The sequence below is a fragment of the Cervus canadensis genome, chromosome 11 (genome assembly GCF_019320065.1).
Source record: "Cervus canadensis isolate Bull #8, Minnesota chromosome 11, ASM1932006v1, whole genome shotgun sequence".
NCBI classification, from domain to species: domain Eukaryota; kingdom Metazoa; phylum Chordata; class Mammalia; order Artiodactyla; family Cervidae; genus Cervus; species Cervus canadensis.
In genome coordinates, this window is record NC_057396.1 from 38,707,536 (window position 1) to 38,730,069 (window position 22,534).

The window sequence follows — 22,534 nt, forward strand, 5'->3', positions numbered from 1 at the left end:
AGTGACTAGAATCTCCTACTCTACATTTAATTGAAGGCAATTTTTCAAAGATATAGACCTAACTCCTGGCCCAGATTAGGCTCAACTATAGGACCTTGTTTAATTAGATATTTAAAAATCACAATGTATGGTTCATTTTTAGGCTCTTTGCTTTTCTCACATTCAAATATTCATCAAATGTCCAAATGTTGAACAATTATTGAATGCTAGGCTTTGTGCTGATTGTCAAGGAGATAATCCTCAGTACACTCTCCATAAGGTATAAAAAAGGAGTACACATTGTAAATCAACTATATTTCAATAAAAAAAATTTTTAAGAGTACACAGGCCATAGACCTGGCCCTAATGACCTCTCACCATCTTATTTAGACAGTTTAAACAAGAAGCTCAGGGTTTGGTCAGCTTGGGTTTGAATCTGCCTCTGCTGCTTACTAACTGATTGACTTTGGAAAGCTTGACTTTCTTAAGCCTGTTTCTTCAACTAAAATGAGAATATTAATAATACTTACACACCTCATAGGATTGCTGTAAGGATTAAATGAATTAATACCTTTAAAGAACTTAGAACAGGACTTGTGCTCATGTGCTCAGTTGTATCTGACTCTTTGCTATGGCCCTGTGGGATGTAGCCCACCAGGCTCCTCTGTTCATGGAATTTTCCAGGCAAGAATACCAGAGTGGGTTGCCATTTCCTACTCCAGGGGATCTTCCCAACTCAGGGATCAAACCTGTGTCTCTTGCATCTCCTGCATTGGCAAGCAGATTCTTTACCACTAGCACCACATGGCTTGGAACATAGTAAATGGCCAACAAATATTACCCATTATTAGAGGGCAAGATTGGGCTTCCCAGATGGCGCTAGTGGTAAAGAACCCATCTGCCAATGCAAGTAGACTTAAGAGACACGGGTTCAATCCTCGGGTTGGAAGATACCCTGGAGGAGGGCATGGCAACCCACTCCAGCATTCTTGCCTGGCAACAAGCTTAAGTAGTTTAGCTGCTAAGCATAAAGATAGTGTGAGTCATACCGGGGTCTAAACCCTTGCTCTGTTATTCACAGGCTGTGTAACTTGAAACACACTATTTAAACAAAAGCAATGCCTAAAAAGTGTCTAGTATAGTACTTGGCACACAACAGGTGCTTAATAGACAGCAATTATCCACTACGAACGTTCTGAAAAGCCATGATCTCGCCAACATGTGTTCAAAATAATAATAGTCATTTACTAGGGCTTACTGGTTTGGACCCTGTGCTGGTATATTTCCTGTATTTCTCTTTAATGCTTCTTATTCTAGCTGCTGCTTCTGCTAAGTCACTTCAATCGTGTCCGACTCTGTGCGACCCCACAGACGTCAGCCCACCAGGCTCCCCCGTCCCTGGGATTCTCCAGGCAAGAACACTGGAGTGGGTTGCCATTTCCTTCTCCAATGCAGGAAAGTGAAAAGTGAAAGTGAAGTCGCTCAGTCGTGTCCGACTCTTAGCGACCCCATGGACCGCAGCCTACCAGGATCCTCCGTCCATGGGATTTTCCAGGCAGGAGTACTGGAGTGGGGTGCCATTGCCTTCTCCGCTTATTCTAGCTAGGAGAGCATAATGGGCCCCCTTCATGTAAAGGAAATGAGATGGGCTTCCCTGGTGGCTCAGATGGTAAAGAATTCACCTGCAATACGGGAGACCTGGGTTCCATCCCTGGGTTGGCAAGATCCCCTGGAGAAGGGAATGGCTACCCACTCCAGTATTCTTGCCTGGAGAATTCCGTGGACAGAGGAGCCTGGCGGGCTGCAGTCCATTGGGGTTGCAGAGTCCGACACGACCGAGCGATTTGCACTTTCACTCGTGGAGCTATGACCAGCAGGAGGTTGGAAGCCTTCTAAGCAGTGACTTGGAATTCAAGTGCTGACCAAATCAGGGATCGCAGTACCTCTGTCACCAGGCGGGCTCTCGCCAGGGGAATAGGGCCAGCAGAGGCGGCAGTCGGCCAGGCCGCACCCACTGCCGCCCCACGGAGCCTTAGACTTGAAGAACTTGCCAGGCGAGGCCTCTGCTGCCGCCTCTAGCGCACGGGCCCGCTCTGGCCTTCGCCGCCACCCTTCCCTCTCGGATGGCCCCCGAGGCCGGGGCCTCGCAGGTCCTCAGAAGAAGCGCAGTCAGCTCGTCGAAGGTCTGGAGAAGGTTGGGCACCCTCTCCAAGCAACGCGCTGGAGGCGGGACTTAGTGCGTCACTGAAGTGCGACCCGGTCGTGGTCGGTGCCGCCGCCGCCGTCGCCGCCTGCGGGTCTGTGAGGCTGGCTGAGGCGGCGCCGCGGCTCCCGGAAGCGCGATGCCTTGAACCTGGGGTGAGCTCCGCAGCGCTAGCCTGTTGCCGGTTCCCTTCCCAGCTGCTCCTCAGCCCTCCTACAGGGAGTAGGAACACCCGCCAAGCCTCTACTGCAGCGCCGGGCTTGCGTAGGGAGTCAAGCCCCGCCCCGCCGCCGCAGTTTCTAGGCCTCGGCTTAGGAAGAGGAGCTGGCTTGGGAGGCCCTTCCATGGTCGCACTGTCTCTGACCCGGTGGTTTCCAGTGACAGGGCGTGGAAGTGGCTTGTCCCGTTTGGGGAGAGTGGTTCTGGGGGACCAGGAGAGAGGCTTTTTTCTCCTCGAGCGCGGACCTGCTTTTGAATATTGCCGCCGGCGCAGTCAGTCGGCCAGCGGACGTAGCTGTTGGTTACGAGTGCAGGTGCGCTTTGAGGCGGGGCGGTGGTGGGAGGGTGGCCGGTGTGTTGAGTTAACGCACTGGTGAGGCTGGAAACCTGTGCGCCCCCGCTGCAGTGGACACCCCATGTTAGAAACCCTTGCCTGGCTAATGGCTCAGAAATATCCAAGTCCGTCTACTTAACCCGCCCACCCTCTCTAAATTAGCCTAGGCTGCTCCCCTTCCGAAAGGCCTGAGCTTGTCAAACCAGCTTCCATGAGACCCGGCAAAGATCAGAAGTTTAACTACTACTAATTTTAGTAATCATTCCTGGAAGGGAAACTTTCTGTGCCGCTTTTGAATGATCTGTTTGTTATTTTTATCGTGTTACCGTGTTAGAATGTGGGCTTACTGTTATTGTTAATATTTATCCCCAGCCCCTTTCAGTGTACATCTCTGTATTCTGACCCTGGCTTGTTTCACTGTGCCGGATGATTCAGTTCTTGTCTCTGGCGTATTTATAAAGCGGCTGTGACCCTTCCTATGGTTTACAATTCTTAGATCTTCTACGTGGAGTGATTCTTTTGCATCTTCCTCTGCCCATTCTTATTGCTATAACATGAGCTCCATCCTTTCCGAATTTCATCTGGAACATGAGGGGCCCTGGACCAACAATCCTGAATTAGCCGCCTCTATGTTGGAAAGCATCTCCCCTCTAAGAAGCGATGCTTTCTGAATTCAGAACACAAAAATAGTATGAATATTTCTCCTTTCCTCTGATGCTGCCTGGCTGCAGTTTCTAAGTATTTTCCTCAGAATATGATTGTATGTTTCCAAAATATGTTCTTTGTCATTTGGTATAAGTGCACTTTATATTTGGTGTGTGTTACTTTTATATTTGGTGTATGTTACCACCTGTGCCATCTTAGTTCATATTTAAACACATGCCACACTTCCTTTCTCTTTCTCTTCCACAAAAGGTAGAGAAGGTCCAAAGAGAATTCTTACAAGTCTAGTTATTGCATTTTTCCAGATATGAAATGTACTAGTAAACACCCTGATGATAACAGAAATCCATGCTTTCAGTCTCCAAGTACTATCCTTTTGTAGATTTTCTTCATATGAGATTTTTGTCTGATTAAGATCTCTGAGTCTGTAACAAGCATTCCAGACTCTATAGTGTCTCTGACTAGTCTAATTGTTTCAATATGGTCTTTTATAACTTCCATAAATTTCTTGTCTTGCAGGACAGCTGATAATCTGTTTGTGATCTACAGTATAATGAGTAATAAATAGTATCTTTGGGAACCTTAGTTTTTAGTACTTTTAGCATCACTGATGCTAAATAACAGTGAAAATAGTTTCAACTATAAATATCTCTTTTTTAAGTAAAGAAATTGGTACAAAATTTCATGGAGAACAGGTTTCAGAGAGGTTTTCTAAATACCTCAGTGTTTGTGAACTAGTCATCTTGTTACACTTCTAGGCTTTTCATCTTTGTTTAATCCTTTTATGAATGGATATGGTTTAAATTTTCATGAAGTTTTTTTTTTCCAGTTACCCATGATGTGATTTTTATATCTTTATAAAGAATATTTGAACTACAAAAGTTCATTTTGTTAGAAAAAGAAGGGATCAAGTGTATGAGTTACCACACACTAGGGAATGTGGCATTTTTGGAATCCTTGATATTATGAGTTTCAGAATAACAGTTATTCTTTATTTAGAAAATCCTTCAAATGTTTTTTGAAAGCACATTGTTATCCTGCTTGAAAGGACTAAATTATAGGGGCACAATAGTATGAGAGCGGCCAGTTCTTTAAGTCTTGACCAGAGATTTCTTTTGCTAAATTGTATGCCAGTGGTTTACAAATTAAGTTCCTGTTCAATACTGCTGTTTCATGATCTACAGGGAAGTATTTTGCTCATGTCAAATAATGAGTACTTCTCAATTCATGTAAACATTAACAATAAATTTTCTATTTTTTCTTCCCTGTGTTTTTTTAACATCAGCTTCTCTCCCGACTATTAGATGACTGAACAAGTTAACAAAAGTCAAAAAAATACTAAGTGAATAATAAAAAACCCCAAACTGTCAACAGTATTTACTGTATCCGTTGGTAAACATTTATTGTGTGCTTATGTATCTGCCAGAAAAGAGAACGCAGCTGCTACCCTCAGGAAGCTCACAGAGGGGGATGGTCAAGTGACCTAACTGATGATGTGTGCTGTGATAGAAGAATGTGCCGAGTCACCAAAGAGGGACATTGAAAAACCTGTGGGGGGTGACTAGAGGGTGGCCTCAGCAGATTGTTTTGTGAACATGCATGCACCCTTGATTGTGATTTTATTGCATCTAGATTGCAGAGCCATATTTTTATTCTCAGATGGATTCATATTTATCTTTTTATGATATTCAAAATGAACTGTGAGTCAGGGGCCTTCTCCACTGAAACAGGTTGAGAGACACTGTTCCATGCTCTTTCAGTAGTCTGTAGATAGTTTTCTCTTTTAATCTGAGGAGTTCATAATCAGGCTTCCTGATACCAAGTACAATTACAAGATGAGATAATACGCTGCTTCAAATTATAAATTTTCTTCAAAGTTAGGACACCAATTCAAAACAATATAGAAACAAAATGGACCATTTTCTTTTGGAGGGGGATAATATTTTATAGCTATTATAAAATATTGGCTGTATTCCCTGTGTTGTACACTATATCCTCGTAGCTTATCTATTTTATACACGATAGTTTGTATATTTAATCCTCTATCCCTATCTTGCCCCTCCCTCTTTCCCTCTCCCCTCTGGTAACCACCAGTTTGTTCTCTATGAGTCTGTTTGTTTTATATTTACTAGTTTTATTTTTTTAGATTCTACATATACGTGATACCATACAGTATTTGTCTTTCTCTGACTTATTTCACTAAGCATAATACCCTCCAAGTCTATCCATGTTGCTGCAAATGGCAAGATTTCATTCTTTTTCATGGCTGAGTAGGTTCCATTGTATATCTACATACCACTTCTTTATTAATTTTCTGTTGATGGACACTTAAGTTGCTTTCATATCTTGGCAGTTGTAAATAATGCTGCCACAAGCATAGGGGTGTATGCACCTTTCCAAATTAGCATTTTCTTTTTGGGGGGAATATATACCCAGGGGTATTTTTTTTTTTTTTTGCTAAATATATTAGCAAATGTTTATTAATCAAGGTCATAAGTCTATGATTTATATATATATGCATGTATTTGTATGGAATAATTTTAATGAATTAAACTTTTATGAGTAAATATATGTGATTGCTAATGTGCCAAGAAGGAAATGGCAACCCACTCCGGTATTCTTGCCTGGAGAATTCTGTGGACAGAGGAGCCTGGTGGGCTGCTGTCCATGGGGTCGTGCAGAGTCAGACATGACTGAAACGACTTAGCATGCATGCATGCATTGGAGAAGGAAATGGCAACCCACACTCCAGTATTCTTCCCTGGAGAATCCCAGGGACAGAGGAGCCTGGTAGGCTGCAGTCCATGGGGTCCTGACGAGTCGGATACGACTGAGCGACTTCACTTTCACTATAGCTGATTAACAATGTTGTGGTAGTTTACAGTGAACAGTGAAGGGACTCAGCCATAAATATACATGTATCTTTAGTTTCTTTTATCAGTGCTTTATAGTTCTGAGAGCATATAAGTTTTTCAGCTCCTTGGTCAGGTTTAAGGTTTTTGTTTTTGGAGGGAGTGGGGCTGCAATTTTAAAACATATTTCTGTGTGCTAATCTTATATCCTGCTACCTTGCTAAATTTGTTTATCAGAACTAGTGGTTTTTGGTAGAATCTTTAAGGTTTTCTATATATAATATCATGAAGTCTGCATATAATGACAATTTTACCTCTTTTTTTTTAATTTAATTTTACTTTTAAATTTATTTTTAATTGAAAGATAATTGCTTTACAATTTTGTGTTGGTTTCTTCCATACATCTTCATGAATCAACCATAGGTATACATATGTCCCCCTCCTTCTGGAACCGCCCTCCCACAGTTCTACCTCTTAAAAGCCACCATTTTCTAACTCAGTAAACAAGCAACCAGATCTCTTTATTATTTGTTTGGTGGGCATATTGATTAAATTATCATTAATGTTGTACATGAAATCTTAAGACCATATATTTCAAAAGTTTAATTTTTTGTTAAGAATTGTAGGTATAAAGTAAAGTTTTCAGTCTGGTTGATTAGAATATTTTATTGCATTTTTATTAAATCAATATAGAAATGCTAGAGAGAATTTAAGTAAAACTTTGAGAGTGAAATATTAGGTTAGAGATCATCTCCACTTCTCATTCAAGTAAGAGTTTTCTCTAAAACACTATTTAGATGAACTTATTTTTGCTTAAGCACTTCCATCTTTCCAATGAAAGCACACATGCTTTTAACCCTTCTAGATGATTGTGGATGATAGAAAATTTTTATATTGACCTGAAGCCCACCTAATTTATACTGGCCATTCTGGTCTGTGTAACTATATAAAATAAATGTTACTTCCTCTTCCATATGAAAGCTCTTCAAGAGTTTGAACAAACCTGTCATGTTGTTACTGAACCATGATTATCTAAAATAAATTGCTTTGTTTCCTTCTCTAGATCCGTAACATCTTGTGTGCTTTCCCAAATATGTTCAAATGATTGTGCTCTTTAAATGTGTGGCTGCTTGGAGGACTTCCCCGGTGGTCCAGTGGCTAAGACTCTGCTGCCAATGCAGGGGCTTGGGTTCAGTCGCTGTTTTGGGGAGCTAGATCCCACATGCCACAGCTGAGAGTCTTCAGGCTGCAACTAAAGATCCCACATGCTACAATGAAAATCAAAGATGCTGAGTGCTGCAGCTAAGATCCGGTGCAGTCAAGTTAATTGATTAATTAGTTAAAACAATAAGTGTGACTTCTTAGAGCTCATTATAAAATTTCAGTGTGTTGGAACCGTTACAGAGCATAGTGGAATTTTAGGCCCTTGCTCTGTACATCTGCTTCTAGCAAGAATTTAGGATTATTTTAGCATCTTTCTTATCTGTATTTGACTAGAACCTTCAGACCATTTATATTTTAATTACTTTTAAGCATATGTTACCTATGTGCTTTATGTGCATTTTAAAACATATTTAGGTTAGATCCTGAGCAAGTTAGTCATATTTGATATACTTTATTCAGTTTCACAAAATAAGTATACACTTTCAGTCTTGATTCTAATATTCTGTGGATATTATTCATTCCAGTGACTAAAACTGGACTCATCCGTAGATTGAGCAGGCATGCAGTCTTGTCTTTGTCATCAACAAAAATGGTAAACATCCCATCTCTTGGTGGCAGTCTCCCTCTCTGTCTGGGTTTTAGTCACACTTGAGTTTTTTTAATTACCTCAAAGTTACCATACTCCTCCCTGTGTTAGGCACTTTCTGTAGTCTCTGCCTGGACTGTCCTCCCCTTGCCATGCCCCGTCTCTCTTCTCTGGGTAACTGTGACTGATGGCAGATCAAATGTTTGCCCAAGGACTTTTCTGACAAGACTAGGTCAAGTCCCGATTTTATAGGCTTTAGGCTTTCAATACCCTATACTTGTTTGGCTTAGCACTTGCCATTTTGTGAAAGTGAAAGCTGCTTAGTCTGTCTGACTCTTTGTGACCCCATGAACTATACAGTCAGTGAAATTCTCCAGGCCAGGATACTGGAGTGGGAATTCCCTTCTCCAGGGGATCTTCCCAACCCAGAGATCGAACCCAGGTCTCCCGCATTGTGGGCAGATTCTTTACCAGCTGAACCACAGGGGAAGAATACTGGAGTGGGTAGCCTACCCCTTCTCCAGGGCATCTTCCTGACCCAGGAATCGAACCAGGGTTTCCTGCATTGCAGGCAGATTCTTTACCAACTGAGCTATGAGGGAAGCCCTATCATTTTGTATGTATTTATTATGTGATTGCTATGTCTTCCCCACTGTATCAGATGCTCCATGATGGCAAGAACCACGTTTCTTGCACTGACTTTTGAAGCCCCAGAACATAGCACAATGCAGGGGGTATGGTGCTTATTGAATTTAATTTTTCAAAGGCTGTGTAACAGTGGCTCCCTAGCACTGGTGTACAACCTTTGGCTCCTGATGTTTTCACACATTTGGATTAGAACAAGAGAAATAAGGACAGTAGTGTTTGTGTATGTATTGTATGTCAGTGTGAAATTACTGCCTTCTTGGGAAGGACTTTTATTCTAGTATTATTAACATATCCTTCTATTTCTTAGGTTGTAAGTTCTTAAATTTTTTTGTTACATTTTAGAGATTTTTTTTTGTTTGTTTATTGTTGGACACAGTCCTTACTTAGAATAGAAACAAATGTGCAGCACCATGGGGCTTTGAGACTTGACTAGTTTGTGAAATCCAGGAGTCACTAATATTGAATACTCTCAAGATCTCCTCTAGGCTAAAATCTTTGTTTCTCTTTGAATACAGTTATGAATGCACTTGGCTATATTTAAAATATGTAATTTTGCCTTCAGAGATTTTTTTTAGTGCCTTGGATCTTCCTCAACAACTTCCTTTCATTTATCTCTGTAATACATACTTATCATTGCCAAGTAGGCTCAGATTCAAAACAGTAATTGTCGAGTTTTTCTTTTTAGAACAGTTGTACTTTTCCTATATTTAAAGTGACTAAAAGAATAAGCCTCAAATATAATATTTTAGATTTGAATACCAAAAGACAAAATTTGCATATTTATGGTTACTGAGAACTCTTACTGTAAATGATTTTATATTTTAAAGTTAGATAGTTAATATTTTAGTTTTAACTTACTTTTTTTATTAAATGTTAAAGGAGATTTCCTGACAGAACTTTTGCTATAAATTGTTACTATTTCACCTGTTTTATATGCTATGAGTATTAATTCAGGTGAGGTAAAATGATAGTCTTTAATGGGTAAATAAAATGGAATTTCTTGGAGGAGGGGCAATTAGATTTTTTTTTTATTCTAATGCTTTTTTCTTTTTCCAACTGTAGTTTTTAAAAAACTCTTACTTGATTTTTTGACTTTGTTACTTTAACCTCTCTGTGCGTGTTTCCTTAACTATCTTGTTTCTTTGTTTATAAAATGTTTATCATGAGGATTTAAATGACTAAATTTATGAATACATGTAAAGTGCCTAGAAGACTGTAACACAATAGAAGTGGTCAACAAATATTCGTTGATTTTACTGTTATTAGTAGTGGTATATATATTGAATCAGATTTCTTTATTCAGTTTTATAACATATCAGGATGCTGCTGCTGCTAAGTCACTTCAGTCATGTCTGACTCTATGCAACCCCATAGATGGCAGCCCACCAGGCTCCCCCACCCCTGGGATTTTCCAGGCAAGAACACTGGAGTGGGTTGCCATTTCCTTCTCCAATGCATGAAAGTGAAAAGTGAAAGTGAAGTTGCTCAGTCGTGTCTGACTCTTAGCGACCCCATGGGCTGCAGCCTACCAGGCTCCTCTGTCCATGGGATTTTCTAGGCAAGAGTACCGGAGTAGGTTGCCATTGCCTTCTCTGACATATCAGGATAGATAAATACTAAAAGTTTATCTTGCTTTCTATTTTAACCAAAGGAAAGAAAACTACCTAGAATAAACATATCCAACTCTTCTCTAGCCACGATACATAGAATCTTTAATGATCTGAATGATTACTAAATAAATTTTTGTAATTAAATTTTAAGTCAATTCAGTAACTTATTGATCTCCATTGATAGCAGGTTATTAGTGATCTAGACTTTTAACTAAAATATCACCTTTATATTTAGAAAACAAATTACATAAATTCTAAGTTTAAAATACCTAGAGGAGTTAAAAAGCCAAAGCACTATCTTTTTTTCCTAAGCAGAAAATGTAAGGTAGTTCAGTTTGCTGAAAAATCTGTTAAATTTACATATATTTTACAATTAGAATTAAGTTGCACATTTATAAATATAGTAATTCTACAATAAAAATTTTAGCTGATCTATTATATCATGATTATACATCATAGAATATTATAGTGTTTAAGAATATAACCTTGGAAGAAAAGTTATGAGCAACCCAGACGCATATTAAAAAGCAGAGATGTTACTTTGCCAACAAAGGTTTGTCTAGTCAAGGCTATGGTTTTTCCAGTAGTCATGTATGGATGTGAGAGTTGGACTGTGAAGAAAGCTGAGCGCTGAAGAATTGATGCTTTTGAACTGTGCTGTTGGAGAACACTTTTGAGAGTCCCTTGGACTGCAAGGAGATCCAACCAGTCCATCCTAAAGGGGATCAGTCCTGATGCTGAAGCTGAAACTCCAATACTTTGGCCACCTGATGCAAAGAGCTGACTCATTTGAAAAGACCCTGATGCTGGGAAAGATTGAAGGTGGGAGGAGAAGGGGACGACAGAGGATGAGATGGTTGGATGGCATCATCGACTCAATGGACATGAATTTGGGTAAACCCTGGGAGTTGGTGAAGGACAAGGAGGCCTGGTGTGCTGCAGTCCATGGGATCACGAAGAGTTGGACATGACTAAGCAACTAAACTGAACTAAACTGAAGAATATAAGCACAAGAATCTAAAAAACATGAGTTTAAAGTTCACTTGAACCATTTACCAACTGTTTAACTTTAGATAAGTCACTCAATTCTATTTCCTCATCTGTCAACTAGGGCTATAATAATGCCCACTTCTTAGGGTTATTGGAAAAAATAGATGAGATAGTATAAGAAGGCCCTTAGTTTGAAGCCTGACATGTGGTGAGCAGTCAGGAAATGTTTTTAGGAAAATTATATGAGGTGAATAAGCTTCCCATTAAATATAGTCAATTAAATGCCTGTGTGTGTGTAATGGTTGCCAAATAGACAAAATTGTAGAAATGCACCCCCCCCAATAAGATAAATGAATCCTGTTTTCTTATTTAACTATATGATGTTTAGAAAAATAGAACTGTAAATCTTTATAGTTGTTGAAATTCCACCTTAGGTTCATGCGAGTTTATTGAGATCTCACTTAAAAGTATTCTTGTTTTTATTTTCTTGAAGGGATGGATATATTTCCATTTTTATATTGCACATAAAAGTAACTTTTATGTATGTTTGACAGAAACTATGTGAAGCAACACTCTTTGGATTTCATAAGACATCATCTCATCATGGGACAGCAAATTTCGGATCAGACACAGTTGGTTCTTAACAAGTTACCAGAAAAGGTAGCAAAACATGTCACATTGGTTCGAGAAAGTGGCTCCTTAACTTATGAAGAATTTCTTGGAAGAGTAGCAGAACTTAATGATGTGTAAGACTTGCTCTTTTCATTTTATTTTTTCTCCCTAACATATGCTCCATTGTTGTGACTGTCTGAAAAATATCCAGAAGTGTTGATTGGTAAGACTTAATGTTTTCAGCAGCAGTGGGTAGCAGGTATTTATTGAATACCTTAAGACTTTCTATGTGACTGTTTCAAAATATGTCATAGGACTAAAAGAATGGAAAGAACTTAAAATTGAATTTTGATCATGGGCATATAAATTGACCTTTGTTTTAAAGCACTGAAGAAGGTGAATAACAGAAGAGAATATACCAATTAGTCATCTAGAGAACAGCGCCTAGGATAGTCAAAGGACACTTCAGGTTTCTGACTATCAGCCAGTTCATCTAGATAATAAATCTGTGATTGTCCACTGAACCACTATTTTGCCAGATACACGCCTATATGGTAGTAATTTGTCATCACTGAAGAATAAGATGTTTTGTTTATAAATGTTTTCTAATTAGCTATCATCTTTAAATCTCTGATCATCTTTTAATCTTTGATGGATTTCCCTGATAGCTCAGTTGGTAAAAGAATCCACCTGCAATGCAGGAGACCCTGGTTCAATTCCTGGGTTGGGAAGATCCCCTGGAGAAGGGATAGGCTACCCACTCCAGTTTTCTTGGGCTTCCCTTTGTGGCTCAGCTGGTAAAGAATCCACTTGCAATGTGGGAGACCTGGGTTCGATCCCTGTGTTGGGAAGATCCCCTGGAGAAAGGTAAGGCTACCCACTCCAGTATTCTGGCCTAGAGAATTCCATGAACTGTATAGTCCATGGGGTCACAGAGTCGGAGGCAACTTTCACTTTCACTTTCTTTAAATCTCTACTTAATTCTTGAATGGATTTCTAAGATGGAATATAAACTTCTCTGCCTCCTTAAAGAGCACACCTAATAGAACTTAGCCTTTTCTTTGTGAATTATTCTTTATTAAATCAATTTTTATACTGATCTGTATAGAAGATATTAAAATACACAGGGCTCTTTGTCCCTGAATGACCCCAGATTGTTATACTTTTAAAATACTCCATTTTTGTTTGTGTATTCTCCCTAGTGACAGGAGAGCAGATGTCACTTCTATTAAGCCTTCCTCTAGCAGCACTTGTATCTGACTCTTCATATATGTATCTTCTATCTCCCTGAAGGTATAGTTATAACTTATTGGCATTGCCTTTTAAACCTTTTAAAGGTTCTCTCTTTAGTCTATTCAACTTAGCTAACATTGGCTGAACACAGAGTATGTGCAGGGCACTCTGCTGACAGACTGAAGTTTTAACTGAGGTCTAAAGTGATTACTCAAGTATTGATTTCCCTAAATCAACCAGCTTTCCCTAAATCTAAAGTTCTTCCCACTATCCCACATTACCTCTCCTTAAACCTGGAAAAGGCCAAACAAAATCACCTAGAAGTTTGGGACCATTTAGCATATATCAATTTATATTATAGTCACCATTAATAGTTTAGGGTAAAATACATGAATGTACTCCTTAAGTTTTGTTATAGCTATATCAGATTAGAGACATACTTGGCTATCTGGAACACTTAGATAAAAAGAAGGAAATAAGTCTTTTTATGGACATGGCTGGAGCATCCTGTCATTAGCTCTGGTCATGAAGAATAAAGCATTCTTGACTCTTAAAAGTTATATTAGAACAGCATTTCTTTTAAAAACATTGGATTTCACTCATTAAAAACAAACAAACCAAAAAAAAAAAAGAACCCTGTACAGATATAGGGATGGATCCTGTATGTAAATGCATAGAAAATGAATTGGAAGGATACACATTGGGTCTCTGGTGAGCTGATGGAGAAGTGGGCAGATAAGAGGGATTTTACATTTTACTGTGTGTATTTGTTTATTGTCTGATCTTTTATAATAAACATGTAGTCATGATTTTTAAAACTCTAGCATTTTATTTTGTTCTTTTTTTTTAAGATCATACAAATGGTAGATTTGAGTCATTACTTTTGAGAACATATTCCTAGGAAATAAATAAAATTGGATTGTGAATTTAATAGTACCATAAAAGTGAAATACTTTTTTATAAAGTTTATTGTTTCAACTTTCTAACAAGTAATCAATGACATTTGCCATCCCCTAAAGTCTTAGAACTTATATACAAAAAAACCTAGTCTGTCCTTTGAAATTTTGTTTTTTGGTCTAAAGATACTGGATAAAATGTGTCCTATGAAAGCATCCACAAGCTAAGCTTACTGTGTAATACAGAGACGATGGTATAGTGTGTCTCCCTTTTATTTATTTAGCACAGAATGTTTCTGACTATATTTGCTTCTTAAAACCAATTTCCATGGACCAGAGTTGGACATTTCACAAATTCAGTGCTGTCTGAGAATTATATAGTTAAACTTACATAAAAGAAGCATGACTTGATAGCTAGAAAATGGAACTGACAACTGGCAGTACTAGTTTAACTGGCTGATTTTGTTTCCTAGGGCTAGTTGCTTAATTTTCAATGGCCTCAATTTATTTAGCTGAAAGTTACTTAGCTCTGAATATGATATCCCCACTGGTGTTCAGAGAGAAATGTGAGTAATGATTTAAAAAATAAAAAAGGAGCTGCAATACTTAATTATGTCTTTGAACTGATTTAAATTGACACTTATGCACAATATTGAGTTATCCTAAAAAGTGTTACATTCTTATGTTAGTATTCTCTTTCTTTGTAAATTAGAATGACTCTGCTAGGGGAAGAGAGTAAAGTTCTATGTCTCAAAATCATTTGCTTCATCCAGTTTCAAATTATCTATAAAAATATGTGTTGTTCCTTAAGGAAAGACTCAACCAAGAGCAAGATTTTTTCACATTTTATATATATCTGAGGCAGTAGTCAAAATTGGGATAAATGAAACCAGCTGAATTTTTTCTTTTAAGTACCTGATTCTTTGTACACATTTTTTCCTAAATGTCTTTATTAGAAATTTAAAGACCATTGAGATATAGATCTCAGAAAAATAGATTTATAAACATCATTCCACTATGCTGTCCATTTTGGAAATTAAATTGTATGTGTATAGTCAAAACATTTTCTATCCCTGTATTTTAAGAATCTTACCTATTACAATCACTGTTACTGTTACTTGCCTTTCTGTGTTTTCTTCACATTTCCTCCTCTGCCTTAAACTTTCTTGAATCTGGTCTCATAGCTCCATTATTTTATATGACTTTTCATAAAATTAATGAATGTGTTTGCCTCTTTTCAGAACTGCTAAAGTGGCTTCTGGCCAGGAAAAACATCTTCTCTTTGAGGTACAACCTGGCTCTGATTCCTCTGCCTTTTGGAAAGTGGTTGTACGAGTGGTCTGTACCAAGGTAAGAGTGATAGAAACTTCCAGCTCTAAACTTAAACTATTTTGGTGGTTAGAACTGTAATTATTAGTATAATATAGCAGAAATGAATATTTATAATTTGGTTTTTATTAATATTTATTTGTAAAACTGTGTAAAATAATTTTGATGGCTCTTCCAGGTTAACTAAATTTCACTGGTTATATAATTGTCATATAGCAGAAATTTTTATACTCAAGGAAGGCAGTAGTAAACTCTTCATCTTTATCATGTACCTCTGTTTTTGGATTTTAACTGACTGTGGAATCCTAAAGTGACACCCTACATAGCTCTAAGATGACTTCTTAAAAATTAAAGTATCTTATGAGATCATTTCTTTTAAAAAAACACTAGGTTTTATTTGTTAAATGATAATTTAAAAATCCATTAGAAAGTGTTGGTTTTTTGGTTTGGTTGGGGGGGTTAAAAGTAATTTTTAGTTTTACAATGGATTGTGGGTTTGGAGTTTTTTTTTTTTTTTGTAAGTTATTTTTAGTTAATTAAGGGATTTTCACCATCAGTACACTGTGTCTCTTAATTCATCTTTAAATTTAAGATAAATGAGTATATCAACTATGTAAAAAACTGTGATGGCAGCAGTCATAGAGTATCAGGAAGCCTTATCCACTAATGGGTAGATTAGAATAGGTGGTTCTTAACCTTTTTGAGGCCAGTGAACTTTTGGTGAAAATGAGGGAATGAATTTTATTAAGCTTTCTCCTATCCCAGCCCCTGCTCTTAAATACAATAAAATCATCCATAGTCCTATAAACAATAAGTTGGGCAGTCATGAATGTCCTTAATTCAACTCCTGATCAATCTGTAAAGAATTCCTGGGTGAGGAGATTTTTTTTCTTTTGTATCATGGATCCTGGATGTTACCCAAATAATATGCCACATTTCCCCAACAGGTTTATTGCCTCTACTAAGCTGTAAGTGTAGTAGGATTGATTCTATTTAGTTGATCAAATTTGAAGGTCTAATCTATTTAAGTAATAAAAGAACTTTTAAGAGGATTAGATTAGCAAAGACCAAGATCTTACTTCCACACTTGAATAAATGTGGACTAATTCCACCCTTGACTGAAGTTGAATGGCACCTGTTCAAGTTTACAGTTGGTTTAGAGAAAATATACAGTATCGTTTAATACCATTCAACTGGGTCTATCCACATTGAACATTTGCTTATTGATTTTTTTTTTTAAGTCCAAATTTTAAAAAAGCACTATAATAGCTGTGAGAGAACCATCATTCAAAAATTTTTTACATTATTCATCAGAAGTAGATAATATGATACTAGTTTGGGTAGCAGTGTAACTTTATATAGTGTATAATATGTTACAAATTGTTGAGGAATTTTAAACAGAAAAGTGATCTGATGAGAGTTGTGCTTTAGAAAGTTTATACTCATAGCATCACAGGTTAGAATTAGGAGGGGAGTCTGAAGGTGCAGAGACTAATCACAGAATCTAAAGTAATCTAGGTGAGAAGAAAGAGAATACATGCTGAAATAACAGAATGTATTATCTCTGCACCGTCAGAAATAACAGAATACATGCTGAAATAACTTGATCGACAGTCACATTTTGTTGTTTATAGTTTGACTCCTGGTCTCAAAAATTGTATACCAACCACATATTTTTCCATTTTGTGTTTGTTTTGGGGATTATATTTATATTAAATTCATTAGAGGTTTTTTACAGTGCTGTAAATATGCATCCTCCCCAAAAGAACTTTGGGAATCTGCAACCTTTGACTTTGCAAAGAAATAAGATAACGAAGAAATGAAGAACTGGGCTTAAAATGTGTAAAATCCATTCAAATTAAGTATCTTCCATATTCCCATTGTCTGTGAGTTTACACTGTACATAATCTTTCAGGACTATTTGCAAGTCTACTTCATAGGATACATGGTAAATTTATAAAAACTAGTGACAAAGGTCATTTCTGAAATAATATACTTTCTTTCTCCTTTTCTTGCTCTCTCTTCCACAGTAACCATCCAGCTGATCTTTTCGGTTTTACCTCTACTATATTTCACTTGAGTTTATTTGTAAGACAGAGTTCACACTCTCAAGGAGACTGTAACTAATACTTAGGCCCCTCTTTCTTCTCTTCTAGATTACTTTAGATTCTGTGATTAGTCTCTGCACCTTCAGACTCCTCTCCTAATTCTAATTTGTGATGCTATGAGAATAGCCTTTCTAAAGCACAACTCTCATCAGATCACTTTTCTGTCTAAAGTTCCTCAACAATTCTTCCTTGGCTTCAAAATAGTCCCAACTCAGGCTTCCCTGGTGATCCAGTGGTTAAGAATCTGCCTGCCAAAGCAGGGGACACAGGTTTGATCTCTGATTCCAGAAGATCCCACATGCCTCGGAGCAACTAAGCCTGTGCACCACAACTCCTGAGCCAGTGCTCTGGAGCCCTACAGCTACAACTACTGAGCCCTTGTAGCACCAACTGCTGAAGTCTGTGTGCGCTAGAGCTGGTGCTCTGCAACAAGAGAAGCCACCACAAAAAGAAGCCTGTGCACCACAACAAATAGTAGCCCCCACTCGCTGCAACTAGAGAAAGCTCGTGCATAGCAGTGAAGACCCAGTGATTTAAATAAATGTTAAAAAAAAAAAAATTCCAACTCATTAACCTGGCATTTGAGGCCTTCTGCAATATGGCTCCAAACTGTCTTTTCTGTTTTATCATTGTCCCCTTTTGCAGTCTACAGTCTCACCAGGCTTAACTAATTTAAGGCTGTGTAGCTGCAACTTTCCCATCTCAATGCCTCTGCTTATTGAGCTCCCTCATCTAGAATGTTCATTCCTCTGTCATTTAAATTGCCATCAGCTACAAATCACAGAAAACCCCTCTTCCACCAGTTTAAACAAAAAAACAATCTAATAATTTTTAAATGGAATACTTTGTGAAAATATTAGAAAATTAATGAATTAATTAAAATTATGGACTAAGGTAGCTGTTCAGAAGCTTCATGAATTATATTATTTTCATCTGTCTTGTTACTTAGACCAAAACCTTTGAGTCATCTTGACTTCTCTTTTTCTCTTATACCCACCCCACAGTCAGTGCATAATTGAATCCTGATAGGTTGCTCTTCAAAATATACTCAGAATGTGACCAACTCTTAACCATTGTTACTACTATTACCTTATTCCTTGCAACCATCATTTCTCACTGGGATTATTCCAGGTGCCTTCTAACTCATCTCCTTGCTTATCCGCCCTTGTCCCCATTCTGTCTAGTCTCAGATCAACAACCAGTCTATTCCACTCATAATCTGAAGTGAAATTAGATCTTAATTTTCCTTGGCTCAGAACCCTCCAGTGACTTGCCATGTACTTGAGATAAGAGCCAAAATCATTACTGTGATCAGCAAAGTCCTATACATTTGGCCCCACCTCACTCCCTAACCTCATCTTCTACCAGTCTTCCCTCTCTTATTTTGTTCCAGTTGCCCTGGGCTTCTTGCCAGGTTTGCTTCTTTTTTTTTTTTTTAGTTAATTAATTAATTTTTTTATTGAAGGATAATTGCCTTACAGAATTTTGTTTTCTGTCAAACCTCAACATTAATCAGCCATAGGTATACATATATCCCCTCCCTTTTGAACTTCTCTCCCATCTCCCTCTCCATCCCACCCCTCTAGGTTGATATAGAGCCCCTGTTTGAGCTTCTTAGCCATACAGCAAATTCCCATTGGCTATCTATTTTACATATGATAATGGAAGTTTCCATGTTACTCTTTCCATACATCTCACCCTCTCCCCATGTCCACAAGTCTGTTCTCTATGTTTGTTTCTCCATTGCTGCCCTCTAAGTAAATTCTTCAGTACCATTTTTCTAGATTCCATTTATATGCATTAGAACATGATATTTATCTTTCTTTCTGACTTACTTCACTCTGTATAATAGATTCTAGGTTCATCCACCTCATTAGAACTGACTCAAAGGCATTACTTTTTATGGCTGAGTAATATTTCATTGTGTATACATACCACAATTTCTTTATCCATTCATCTGTTGATGGACATCTAGGTTGCTTCCATGTTCTAGCTATTGTAAATAGTGCTGCAGCGAACAATGGGATACATGTATCTTTTTCCATTTTGGTTTCCTCAGGGTATATGCCTAGGAGTAAGATTGCTGAGTCATATGGTGGTTTTATTTCTACTTTTTTAAGGAATCTCCATACCATCTTCCATAATGGCTGTATCAATTTACATTCCCACAAACAGCACAAGAGCATTCCCTTTTCTCCACACTGTCTCCAGCATTTATTGTTTGTAGACTCTTTGATGATGGCCATTCTGACTGGTGTGAGGTGATATCTCATTGTAGTTTTGATGTGCATTTCTCTAATAATGAGTGATGCTGAGCATCTTTTCATGTGTTTGTTAGCACATGTATGTATGTTCTTTGGAGAAATGTCTGTTTAGGTCTTTTTCCCACTTTTTGATCAAGTTGTTTGTTTTTCTGGTATTGAGTTGTATGAGCTGCTTATATATTTTGGAAATTATTCCTTTGTCAGTTGTTTCATTTGCTATTATTTTCTCCCATTCTGAGGGTTGTTTTTTCACCTTGATTATAGTTTTCTTTGCTGTGCAAAAGCTTTTAAGTTTAATCAGGTCCCACTTGTTTACTTTTTTTTTTTATTTCCATTACTCCAGGAGGTGGGTCATAGAGGATCTTGCTTTGATTTATGTCATCAAGTGTTCTGCCTGTGTTTTCCTCAGAGTTTTATAGTTTCTGGTCTTACAGTTAGGTCTTTAATCCATTTTGAGTTTATATTTATTTATGGTGTTAGGAAGTCTTCTAATTTCATTCTTTTACATGTAGCTGTCCAGTTTTCCCAACACCATTTATTGAAGAGACTGTCTTTGCCTCATTGTATATTCTTGCCTCCTTTGTCAGAAATAAGGTACCCATAGGTGCATGGGTTTATTTCTTGGCTTTCTATCTTGTTCCATTGGTCTGTATTTCTGTTTTTGTGCCAGTACCATTCTGTCTTGAACAAGACAAGGGTGTCCACTTTCACCACTATTATTCAACATAGTTCTGGAAGTCTTAGCTACAGCTATCAGAGAAGAAAAAGAAATAAAAGGAACCCAGATCAGAAAAGAAGTAAAGGTCTCACTGTTTGCAGATGACCTGATACTTTGTACATAGAAAACTCTACAGATAGTATCAGAAAATTACTAGAGCTAATCAGTGAATTTAGCAAAGTTGCAGGATACAAAATCAGTACACAGAAATCACTTGCATTTCTATATACTAGCAATGAAAAATCAGAAAGAGAAATTAAGGAATCAATCCCATTCACCATTGCAACAAAAGAATTAAATATCTAGGAATAAACTTAGCTAAGGAAACAAAAGAACTGTACACAGAAAATTATAAGACACTAATGAAAGAAATCAAAGATGACATAAACAGGCGGAGAGATATTCCATGTTCCTGGGTAGGAAGAATCAATATTGTGAAAATGACTATACTACCAAATGCAGTCTACAGATTCAGTGTGATCCCTATCAAATTACCAATGACATTTTTCACAGAACTAGAACAAAAAATTTCACAATTCATATGGAAATACAAAAGACCCCAAATAGCCAAAGCAGTCTTGAGAAAGAAGAATGGAGCTGGAGGAATCAACCTTCCTGACTTCAGATTATACTACAAAGCTACCATCATCAAGACAAGTACAGTACTGGCCAGGTTCACTTCTGCCGCTGCACTTCCTGTTCTCTTAGCCTGGAATGCTCGTTCCCCAGATACCCACATGACTCATTCTTGGACCGCTTTAGTTCCTAAATGGCACCACTGTGAGGCCTTCCCTGCAGCCTTTCAGCATTTTCTCTCCTCTGTTTAATATTCTTCTTAACACTTATTTCCATCCTATCTATATTTTGTCTCTCCAACCTATAGAGTAATCTTCATGAGGGCAGGGATTTTTATCTGGTTTTTATACACTGTGTCACTAGTGCTAGAGCAGGAGTACCTATATAGTGCCTATAACATCCACATGATGGGTACTTGGTAAATATTTGTTGTGTAAATCCTATGATTATAATAATTATAGTTTGTAGTGAATATAACAAAAAAGTAGACTCATGGATGTAAAGAAGAAACTGTTGGTTGCCAGTGGGGAGAGGAAAAGAGGAGGGGCTATATAAGGTTAGGGATTAAGAAGACTATAAGGTATAAAATAAGCTACGAGGATATATTGTACAATACAGGGAATATAGATAATATTTTATAATAACTATAAATGGAGTATAACCTTTAAAAATTATGAATCACTATATTGTATACCTATAATTATACATCAGCTATACTTCAAGTAGTTTAAAAATTGCAGTTTTATAAACTTTGCTATTAAATACGAAATTTATGTGAATTATTCCCTGATTTCTTCTGAACTATGCATTTCCGAAGGAAGAGTGGCTCAGTTTCCTCAGCTCTGAAAGTCTTTTTTTGTTACCCCACATAAATTCCTATCACCTGTAATTCTATTTGTTCTCTACCCCATGTATAATCTATTACAAAGAATATTACATATTTGCATCTCCAGATAGACTCTTAACCTTCCCCAAACTGAATCAATTTTCTATTAGAAATGGTTCTTCCATTTTCACAATACGGAGTCTGATTCATACTTGATTCTCAACTTTTTTCTCTTACTGTCTTCTCAAGTAATAAACAATAAATGCTAATTACAACTGTTATTCTTCAAAATATTGAAATGTTGCTGTAACATGTTTTTTAATATAATCGAACTACTTCACTTTCTCATGTCCCCAGTTCCAACAATACTTTTAAAAACTTTCATTTACAATTTTAAGGTCTACTCTGTATCTCTCCTCTATTCTTCATTTCTCTCTAAATGCTTTCTGATTCTGTTTGCTCCGTGTACTTTGATATGCACTTAACAGACTTCATACTTTAGTTGCCTTTAATAGTTCCCACTGTCTTCTGTGGTACCTCCTGTGTTGACAGGAAGTCTTTCACATCTTTATAACCTGTCTCTGATTACTTCAAGTTCTTTATCCAAGAATACAATGCCCTCAATCCTTCTGGCTTTGCTCATTTTAAAAGAGAATATATTCCATACTACATGACTTCCCAAGACAGATGAAAGCAATGTTGTCTCTCCTTACCTATTACCTCA

The 22,534-nt window shown here is 37.5% G+C and overlaps 1 protein-coding gene across 2 annotated transcripts in view; it reads left to right on the forward strand.

Moving 5' to 3' along the window:
• Positions 1-1,976: 1,976 nt before the first annotated feature.
• RNF141 (ring finger protein 141) overlaps positions 1,977-22,534 on the forward strand; it is a 36,237-nt gene continuing 15,679 nt past the window's right edge. Inside the window, exons 1-3 of one of the 2 annotated variants that reach the window (XM_043482110.1) lie at positions 1,977-2,337; positions 11,803-11,994; positions 15,231-15,339. In XM_043482110.1, coding sequence (XP_043338045.1) covers positions 11,852-11,994; positions 15,231-15,339 — 252 coding nt within the window. In that variant the 5' untranslated portion in view covers positions 1,977-2,337; positions 11,803-11,851. The other variant, XM_043482111.1, reaches the window with a different exon arrangement.